The sequence below is a fragment of the Mustela nigripes genome, chromosome 2 (assembly GCF_022355385.1).
Source record: "Mustela nigripes isolate SB6536 chromosome 2, MUSNIG.SB6536, whole genome shotgun sequence".
Taxonomy (NCBI): domain Eukaryota; kingdom Metazoa; phylum Chordata; class Mammalia; order Carnivora; family Mustelidae; genus Mustela; species Mustela nigripes.
The window spans coordinates 139,972,704-139,983,537 of NC_081558.1; the positions used below are offsets into that span (position 1 = coordinate 139,972,704).

The following is a 10,834-nucleotide window of genomic DNA, read 5'->3' on the forward strand; positions in this document are numbered from 1 at the left end:
AGAAAGAAGGAAGAACATGACCGAAGTCATTCCCATCATCACCATACATCCATTCCCATGGCCTGTTTATGAGCTCCAACGTACACAACTCCTTCTCTTAGGTCAGCGTGTCCCCTGAACACATGAGATTCAGGACTCTGAACAATGCCCATTTCAGCTTAAGAGGGAATAGCTTCTGCTCCCGTGTTGCCTAAGGGACTCACAGAGGTGTACTGGCTTGTTTTCAATGCAATGCTCCCACCACCCAAGCCAGCCATGGGAATTCCTTTCTACTTGGTAATGCATCAGAGGCCCACAGATACTGAGCTCAAACTCATATCAAGTAAACTAAGCAGCACACTGTGACATTTGTTAAGCCAAGAGGAAGAGAAATTATAGCTACAAACAAAAGATGTTTGATGCAGAGAGGAGAAATTACTCATCAATACAACATAATTGTCAGACACACTCACACAAAAGATGCACAGAGGGAAAGGAAACAGACTGCCACTCATTAATCAGCTGCAAGAACATATAAAAGTGTCTAAATCAAATGAAGTTTCCAAGGAAGAACTGTCATAAACTCCCTATTGTGCATAGATACACACACATATATTTATACATATAGTCATAATTATGATAAAGTTCAGGATAGATTAAGTTACCTCTGCATATACACACTACGTTAAAAAAAAAAAAAGAGAGACCAAGCAGGAAAAGAAGCTTCCAGAGTAGAGTATATCATTGTCAAGATACCTTATTTTATCAAAACCTAATTTTCTTGATCAGAAGAATCAAAATCAACATTCTCACTAGTGTCTGGAGGGTTTCAAGAAACATCTCACAATCTAAAAAGAAGAGTCTTTCTCTTTCAGGTTACAGGATCATTGGCAGAAAAAATTTAAACCACATCCAAACCTAATTTCCACAACTTGGTTTTTTTCAGGGCCACACATTGGGAAGAAAAAGGTAAACACTTACCGCAGACAGCTGGCTCCACGTGGACCTCAGTGGCTTGTGGTGAATCACAATTTTTTCATCTGACTTCTGTTCTTTGGGCTCCGACTCTTCATCAGAGTCAATGTCAAGAGCCTTTTCTTTGTAGTTCTGATACAGGACAGCATTTTCTGTAAGAAACACAAACCCTACATGTCACTAATGGCTCCCATCATTATGCTACTTGTTCTAAACAAACATCCAGATTTATAAAGTGTTTGGTCTCTAGTTTAATAAACAACAAAGAAGCAAATGGATTTTGTCACGGAAGAAAAATTACCAAAAAGTGATTTTCTCACTCGCACAGCTCTGTCCCAAATTCATGCACAGGAAGGGAAAGGATCCATGCATAAAATACCCACTGAAGCAAAGTTTCCACATCTCTGTCTACCCCTCTTGGAGGATAGCCAGGCCTATTAAATCACTGGGGGTTTTTTGTGGGGGGAGGTGGTAAACTGAATTCATATCCTTCTTTTCCTTCAAAGTCCCTCACCATTCATTTACCTATTTAACAAACATGTACTATATATCTACAATGTGCCAAGAGCTGGGAGTAAATGGAAAATAAAAGATACTTCCTGTGCCTTCATGAGCTAAAAATAGGAAGAGAAAATAGTCCAAGTCATTCACTCATTTGTTCATTCAACTGATATCTGGAAAAGGCCTACTAGATGCCAACAACTGTTGAGCAACAGGGATACAACAATGAACAAAAAAGATGAAAATCTCGATCTTCATAGAGTAGACATCAAAGTGAGCAAAGAATGACAATAAATAAGTAACTCTTCGCGTACGTCAGATGCTGGTAAGTGTCACGGAGAAAAAGAAAACAGGGAAAGGAAGGGAGTGTTACAAAGGGGGTTGTATTTTTTAAATAGGGTGATTTAGGGAGGCCTCACCAAGATGACATTTAAGCAAAGACCTAAAAGAGGTGAGAAAGCAAGCCACCTTACAGCCAGGGAAAGAACAGACCATCAGAGGGAAGAGCAAGTACAAAGGTTCTGGGTCGGGAGTCTGTTTTGTACATCTGCATGTACAAAGACCAGCAGGGAAGGCTGTACAGCTGAAATGGGGTAAGGAAAGGGAGAAAGCTTAAGAAGGGGGGCTGAGGATGAACAGGAGGCAGATCATGCAGGCCCCTGCTTCCATGCCACTAAAGGACTCTGGTTTTCACCCCACGTAAGAAGGCAAGTCACTGTTGGGTGGAGGACACAATAATCTTGTACATAAACATACCTACAAGCTGGATAATTTATATACAGGTGCTCTGAGAACAAGAGTCTCTCAGCAGGGAATGACCCAGTCTGGGGGTCAGACAGTGTTTCTAAGGAAAAAATCTAAGATGACAGATGAGAAGTCACAGAGGTAAGGAGAAAGCATATTAAAAAAGCCCTGAGGCAAGAAGAAATGTAATACCTTAAAAGAAAAAAGGAAAAGTCCACGTGTAGAGCACGGGTGTCTAGTGGGCAAAGGTATAAGGTGAGTTTAGGGAGATGAGCCAGACAGTCTAAATCATGCGGAGGTTTGCAGGCAATGTTAAAGAACTAGATTTTTATCCCACATCCAAAACGACTGAATTTCTTTCACACTGCAAAGACTGCATTTTATCCTGATTGCAGTGTGAATCCACTGAAAGGAAAAACTGGATTCTGTTGTTGGAGAAAATGCTGACTGTGTAGGAGACTAATTAGGATGCTATGGGAGAATGATCACCTGGGTTCCTGGGGATGGGTTGGAGATGCGGGGCAGAGAAAGGGAGGTGATCAGGATGTTTCCTAGGTCCTTAGGTCCCAACAACAGCACAGGAGGAGATGGCAACACCCGAAAAGATACAGCGGGCAGAGGGAAAGACTGAATTTGGCTTGGGACGCATTGAGCTTGCCCTGCCCTTCCCACCTACCAAAGCTGGCAAACGTCTGCCCCCTCTCTCAGCAACTGCTGCATGTTCTGTAGGCACCGTGACTAAAATAATACTGGACTCAATGCAAGATTTTCCTGTTCGCGGATTGTCTTACACATGTGAAACTGATGGTGAGGGAAAAGACTGGGTTACCACACGTCTGTAGTGCTCTTTAAAGTACTTAGAGGCTGACCCAAAACATATGCACACAGTTGATAAGATTTCTCATTCGTTCTCAGCATAACATCATAACAAAGGCAGTAAGAGTTCTCAAACATGATGGAACTAAGGCTTGGTGAGGTTACGATGCTTGCTCAGAGTCACTCAGCTGATGAACAGAAGCAGTAGGAGAGTAACCCAGGTCCCTGACTCCACCATGACAGGTTCTTACCACTCTCCTGCACCTCATCCTGACTTACAGTCTTGTTAGTCATTATCGGTAAGAATTCTGTATTCCTCATGTACATGTATGTAAGAGCAATTTCCAGGTCATCATATTTGAGAAGACACAAGTGAACGCATAGAAAAGCTCCATATAAAAGGAAAACAACAGGGGCGCCTGGGTGGCTCAGTGGGTTAAGTCGCTGCCTTCGGCTCAGGTCATGATCTCAGGGTCCTGGAATCGAGTCCCGCATCGGGCTCTCTGCTCAGCAGGGAGCCTGCTTCCTCCTCTCTCTCTCTCTGCCTGCCTCTCTGCCTACTTGTGATGTCTCTCTGTCAAATAAATAAATAAATAATTTTTTTTTAAAAAAAAAAAAAGGAAAACAACATAGAACTATAAAAAAGTTGTGTCCTCTGACTTAAAAAAAAAAAAAAAAAGCGTGGGGCGCCTCGGTGGCTCAGTGGGTTAAAGCCTCTGCCTTCGGCTCAGGTAGTGATCTCAGGGTCCTGGGATGGAGCCCCACATCAGGCTCTCTGCTCAGCAGGGAGCCTGCTTCCCCCTTTCTCTCTGCCTGCCTCTCTGCCTACTTGTGATCTGTTTGTCAAATAAGTAAATAAAATCTTTAAAAAAAAAAAAAAAAGCGCCACAATTTCTAACCCTTTAAGACATAGGTCCCAAAATTAATGTCAAATTCAAGAAGATGCAAAACATCTCTAAATACGTATTAGGCAGACACTCTGTTCACTTGATGGTCACAAAGAGGTACAAGAGGAAGCCAAATGGACTAAGAACCAGTTATCTGTCCTACTACCCCAGTGTGACAGTGGGCAAGGCACTAAACCTCCCTGAGCTCCCAGTTTCCTCAACTATAAAACCAGGGAGATTAATTTGTCCAAACCAACTAAAATACTGTATCTGGGTTTCTTCTCCATACAGAGCAGTTTCCTAAGATTCGTGCAATGAAAACTTTTTTTTTTTTTAACTGGTCCTGTTGCAATCCTCCAAAGGAGCTGATTTTTATAAGAAATGTATAGGGAAATAGTTTATAATCACCTAAGATTATGTATTTTATAACTCTGTGTGATTTTTACATTAGATTTACTTACAGAGAGGTATACTCTTCTTCATGACTCTTCAAACGTTAGAAAAAATCTTAACATTTCAAAATACGACAGCAAGGAACTACCTTCACCTTCACCATGCTCCCCAGACCTGCAAGGCTGCAGGTGGGGCTCCTCACTCACTTTTGCCCTTCCAGTTGGTGGACACTTGACCCATCTGTTTACCAAAGTCTGCTAATCTGATTAGGGTTTGAACACCTGGCCGAAGCAGCTTTTCTATACGGATTACAGATTGTTAGGAATATATTTCTAGCAGCCAGGAGAGTTAGAATTCCCCAAAATTGAAACTTGATAAGCAAACAGGAAGTCAGAAGTAACACTAAAATGTGGAAATATGGGGAAAAGAATATTAAGTCAAAGGAAGTAAGACTTAAGATCTAAATGCCAAACTCAGGATTTTTTTTTTTAAGATATTATTTATTTATTTGAGAGAGTGAGAGAGAACATGAAAAGGGAGAAGGTCAGAGAGAGACGCAGACTCCGCATGGAGCCGGGACTCCAATGCAGGACTCAATCCCAGGACTCCAGGATCATGCCTTGAGCTGAAGGCAGTCACTTAACCAACTGAGCCACCCAGGTACCCCAAACTCAGGATTTTTAACTAAAAAGCTGGACTAGCTCTTACTCTGTCTCCATTTTTTCGAGGGAGGTGAGGCAGAGTAGATAAGAAGTAAAAATCCAGGACATTGGCTGACAAAGTCATCAACTTACAAAAAATGTTATTAATTCCATTCACTGCTGGTATTACTGGATGAAAATTTAGCTCAGTGCAGAGTTTTGTACTGTATAATTTGGGAAGAAGTTGGACATTTTTCTCATCTTAAGTGTTTTTGTTACTGCAGCTGGATTTCAACTTATAATTGATATTCCACATTGAAACAGCAATAAAAGTCTGGAAAATCAAATGCTTACCTTCCCCATCAAATGTTCCTTGTCCTTTCAGCATTTTTTTCTAAGAAACAAGAAAAGCAAAAAAGGAAAAAGCAAAGCAAATGATGTATGAATGAGCCAAATAGAAAATACAGCTATTTTAAGAAAAAGTATTACTTCTTGTTGTTACATTCATTAGATTTCCAAAAGCAGATAGCAGATGATCCCTCAAGTAGTTCACTTATCTGATTATCATAATCCAATAAAATGGTGAAATGAAATGTACAATGTCCCCCACCCCCAGCAAAAGAGCTTGAGAACCCTGAGGTGACCAGTAGTTCAGCTCATTTCACTACTCAAAATACACCATCACTGTTAAATTGAACTTTGCTATACTTGTTGGGGCGGGGGGACACCTAAAGTGTTATGTAATTTCTTTAAGGCCATGACATAAAAAATAAAATAGCCTTCCTAGTATATTACATATTGACCTTCATATAACTGGTTCCAGTTCTCTTATTAATCAAGAAAAGTTGTGGCTGCCCAAAGGAATTTCTGCTGAGATCTGCCTTGTTCCTAGAGAAAGCAGCAGATGCACACTCCAAAATATCCTTCTTTGGTTTTCCTCTATCTCTTTAGGTCATGTTTGGCAATATTTTAACACATGCAACTCCCAGGCCTTTATCAGGGAGCAATACACACAGTTCACTGGAACCTTAAGTTCTGAGCTACTAACTAGTTAGATGCACTCAAGTTCAAGAATAAATGGGTACAACATGGGAATAAAACACAACCACAGACCGTGGTGACAGAAAGAAGCAACAACAAAGATGACAAACTATTTGTATCTTCTGTAATTCTGACAATCATTTTTTAAATTCACATTTTACCTGAATGGTATTTAGTAGGTTATCACCACTCAAAAAGTCATTCTAATTAATTAACATAAATCAATTACTTCAAGTAACTAAAATAATCAACATGCTCAAAAGAAATGAGGAGTTTCCTGTATCACCGGGTGATGAATCAGCAACCCCTAACTGACACCTCTAGACCAACTCCAGACAGTTGACCTAGAGTCAAGAGTACCATGCCTGCTCTCCACCCTCTGTTCAGTTTCCTGTATTAAAAGTGTTCAGGATTCAGCCCATACCTAATTCGCTGTATTTCTTTTTCACATTAGGTAGGCCTCCACATTTTGACTGAGATTAAAAAGGTAAAACCCTGATAAGAGTTTTACTTCCTCCCACAAAGTTGCATTAACCTGGCTGTGACTGCCAGAAACAGCATGGCCAAGAGACAGACGTGCACCGGTCTGATCAACAAGAGAATTGAAAGAGAACAATAACTTCTGGTTTCCTCCATGCCCCTCCTCCCCACCCCCAACACCTTTGCTTTTGGCTTGGTGAACGCCTGGCTTCGCCAGCGAAACTCCTGCCCACTCTTACCTTTATCCTTCCCAGACTGGAGAACTTCTCCTTGTCTTCCATCACCACTTTCAGAACAGGCTGGGACATTCTGTTCTTCTTCTTTGAAGTGGTAGGACTGTCAAAATCAAAGCCACTGACCACCGCCCTGCGATAGGATGTGGATCGCAAGCCTCGCCGCAGAGACCCTGGGCTGTCTACGTCGTTCTCCGCGTCGCCCTCATCCTCTGAGGGGCCCAGAGACGCTCCGAGGCCCTCCACCATGCTGCGCACCTTGAAGAGTCTCCTGTGGGGCTCCACATTCTGACTGTTGGACTTACTTAGTTTAATTTCCGAGGCCAGGCTCTTCGGAATGATTTGCTGTTTCCCCACTTTGAGGGCGGCGGGGCTGTTGGTGCTCAAAACCACTGAAGGATTCTCTGGAAGCTCGTTCTCCTGGGAGGGCAGCCTTTGGAGGGGGAGTTTGTGTTCCGAAGAACTTTTCTGGGGCGCAGGAGAGAGTTTCGTGAGTTCTGGCTCAGGGTCATTAGTTGCCTGGCCAGATCGCGAACCAGCGCCTGGGGAGTCGATTTCAGGGAAAAGCCCATTTGCAGCGGTTGAAGGCAGGGGGCTCGTCGTCGATGCGGTCAGGTCTACCTCCCAGCTACAGCAGGGGGGCGACTTGGTAGTCCGCTGGGGGCACACAGGCTGCGGTAGGGGCGAGGTCACAGTGCCATTCGCTGGGGATTTCGAGGAGACCCCTGACACTGCTTTGGGAGCCTGGGGAGAGTTGGGCCGTCGCAGCCGAGGAGAGACAGATCTATATTCCGGTGAGATCGTCCTCCCATTGGTCACCACCCTCCTATGGGCACACAGAAGCTGTGGGTTCCCCTGGACCGTCCTGCCCTCCGAAGCGGTGGGTCCCTGGGTGGGAGCCTGCATGGCGGGGAGCGTCCCTCGGTCCTCCACGGGGAAATCCGTGATCAGCAACCCGCTGGGGCTCTGGTAGGATTGGGGCCTCGGCTTGCTCCGGCCCAGCAACGGAGGCTGAGGAGTTGACCGCCTCCGCCACAAAGGGGTTAAGCTGTTGCTAGAAAAATCCACTTCACTCTCGCTGTCCATAGCGGAGACTTCGAGGTCAGCCTGGGAAGGAACAGCACCCAGTTGCCTAAAGAGGAAAGAAATCATGGAACTTTGCCTCGGGACAAGTAGGCACGCCTTGCAGACGCGCTCCAAGCCTGGCGGTCACCCGACTGCTGTGCGCGACCCAACTGCGTGTGGACTACCCACCTCTGCTAGGGCAAAAATCTGCGCCCTCCGCAACGCGCAGTCCGTGAGAGAAATCTGAGCTGTGACCAGGCGGAATAATCCAATTACCTCCGCGTCCCTCCAGCGCCCAAAGACCACCCGCACGGAAAAAGCCCGCCACCAGTACGCAGGGTGCAAGCTGATGCACAGGAAACTTTGTGACGAGTTCAGCTTTTTGGAGAAACTTGCCGCCGCGCGACGCTCCCCTCCGCCGCCATCCAGCTGCCCAGCCCGGTCGTTGGCCCCCTCTCGCTCGAGCCGCCCGGCTCCTAGGCGGATTTACCTTCGGGGCTTTACAGAGCCCAGGGCCAGCGAGCGTCCACCGGCCCTTGGGTGGCCCGGGTCTCGGACGGAGTCGCAGCAGCCGGGGAGCTCCGGAGAGCACAGCAGCCGACCCGAGCCGTCGGCTCCGCCCTCAAGCTTGGTCCAGCCCCCAGCCTTAGCCCCGCCCCAGCCTTAGCCCCGCCCCAGCCTTAGCCACCCTCCCACCCGCCTCTGTCGCAGTAGCTCGGAGGATCGGAGCCTGCCTTCTGCCTTGGCGTACCTTCCGTCTCCTGCCGTCTCGCTTTGAAACACTGGCGCACACGTGGGCTGGGTGCGGAACTTCAGGGTTCCGTGCCGGGAGCTGTGGGCGCGCTAAGTGCTTGCCAGGAGCACAGCGTGAGAACGAGCGTGGGAGCCAGGCCGAACTGCAATTTAGAAAGCCCTGGGGGCAGGGTCGGGGGGTGGTGCTGAGGGGGTTGGGGGGGTAGTCCGGGGAGTGGAGGGTCTGTGAAATGCGTGAGATGGGAGGCGTAGCTCTAAACGCTGGGAGTCAGTGCCCTCTCAGCGCTGGGGTGGTCTTAAAACACAACTCTGATCCCCTAACTCCCCGGCTTAAAATACTTTATAATAGAGACTGATAGATGCCCTTGCTTGTGCTTCGAGTATTTCCAGAGGCTTGTGTGCAGGCAGCTGGGGGGGGGGGGGGGGCTGAGCACGGTGGGACTGGGTACCTAGGAAACTGGTGGGAGCGGGAATTTTCTTTCAAAAGATCTTGGATCTTTTATGCTTTGTGTTTTTTTGTTTTTGTTTTTGTTTTTGTCATGGCTGTTTTTAGAAAGGGGGAGAGGCGGAGGGAGAGAAAGAAAATCTTAAGGGAACTCCACCCCCAGCGCCAGCCCCTCTGGGGCTGAATCTCACAGACCTTGAGATCGTGACTCTGAATCACACAAATGCCCAGAACATTTTGTTTTGAATCCTGGATTTTACCATGTAAAAGATAAATGTAAATTAAGTTATAAACATATATATTTTTTTTCTTTTTTTTCCCCCCCCCAAACTCTATAACTTACAAGGCCTTGCAGGATCTGCCTACCTCTGCAACAGTCTTTTCTCCCAACATTTTTTTCTTCATTATTCTTAGGCCACAGCTACTTCAATTTCGACCTCCCCAGAACCTGCCCTTTTGTTCTCCTTGACCTTCTGAGGTGTTACACCATCAGAGATTTCCCTGACCCCTACTGAATCAAACCGTCACAGCCCTGTTTATATTCCCCCAGCCACCTGTTCTCTTTCTTTTCTACATTTAATGACAATTTATATATATACACATTTATTTTTGTGTTTATGTTTACTATCTGTTTTGTCTTCTTTGGACGGTAAGCATCAAGAGGGCAGAAGCCATGTTGATTTATTGCCCCTCTGTATTCCAGGCCCACAGTGGGTACTTAGTATTTGTTGAATGAATTTGTGAGAGGAATGAAGTAAGGACAGTGACCATCTTTCCAGAGTGCTCCATTGCCAAATAGTAGAAAGTTGGTTGTATCCTCGCCAAGTTCCTGTTATATGAGAAGAATAAGGCCAACTTGAGAGGACAAATGACCGTAAGATCTATGTAATTAATTCTATCAGCAAGACTTGTGGGCTGTTCTCCAAGTTCTCATTCAGCATTCATGCATTCATTCAGCAGAGATACAGTGCACATCCACTGTGTGCAACTTAAGCTACTCATTTTTGCCCTACATACGTTGAATGTAATGGTCAAAATAGTAAGAGGCAAGCTCTGGATTGTGAGATGAAGAATGAGTATTTTTATGTTTTATACTTTTCTGTATTACCAAATGCTGTACGTTAAGTATACTTACTTTGATCAGAGACACTTCTGTAAAGGAGAAATGGCATCAAGAATTTTTTTTAATTTTTTAGAAGTATTTTATTTATTCGACAGAGATCACAAGTAGGCAGAAAGGCAGGGGGTGAGGGGAGCATGCTCCCTGCTAAGCAGAGAGCCCTATGTGGGGCTCTATCCCAGGACCCTGAGATCATGACTCCAGCAGAAGGCAGAGGCTTAACCCACTGAGCCACCCAGGCGCCCCAAGAATTTTTTTTTAAGATTTTATTTATTGGGGCACCTGAGTGGCTCAGTGGGTTAAAGCCTCTGCCTTTGGCTCGGGTCATGATCTCAGGATCCTGGGATCGAGTCCTGCATGGGGCTCTCTGCTCAGCGGGGAGCCTGCTTCCCTCTCTCTCTCTCTCTCTGCCTGCCTCTCTACCTACTTGCGACCTCTGTCAAATAAATAAATAAAATCTTTAAAAAAAAAAAGATTTTATTTATTTATGACAGACAGAGATCGCAAGTAGGCAGAGAGGCAGGTAGAGAGAGAAGAAGGGAAGCAGGCTCCCTGCTGAGCAGAGATCCCAGGACCCTGGGATCATGACCTGAGCTGAAGGCAGATGCTTTAACCCACTGAGCCACCCAGGCGCCCCCCTCCCCAAGAATTTTTTTTAAAGATTTTAAGAAATTTAGGGGTACCTGTGTGGCTCCGTCAGTAAGCATCTGCCTTTGACTGAGGTCATGATCCCAGGGTCTTGGAATCAAGCCCAGCATTAG

The 10,834-nt window shown here is 45.5% G+C and overlaps 1 protein-coding gene across 3 annotated transcripts in view; it reads right to left on the reverse strand.

Moving 5' to 3' along the window:
• Positions 1–8,421, reverse strand: part of ARHGEF26 (Rho guanine nucleotide exchange factor 26) — a 122,903-nt gene extending 114,482 nt beyond the window's left edge. Inside the window, exons 1-4 of one of the 3 annotated variants that reach the window (XM_059391712.1) lie at positions 8,246–8,421; positions 6,697–7,822; positions 5,291–5,330; positions 961–1,106 (exon numbers count right to left, since the gene is read on the reverse strand). In XM_059391712.1, the coding sequence (XP_059247695.1) occupies positions 961–1,106; positions 5,291–5,330; positions 6,697–7,776 (1,266 nt within the window). In that variant the 5' untranslated portion in view covers positions 7,777–7,822; positions 8,246–8,421. Of the gene's footprint in view, positions 1–960; positions 1,107–5,290; positions 5,331–6,696 lie in introns of all 3 variants that reach the window. The other 2 variants (XM_059391711.1, XM_059391710.1) reach the window with 2 other exon arrangements.
• Positions 8,422–10,834: the final 2,413 nt, after the last annotated feature.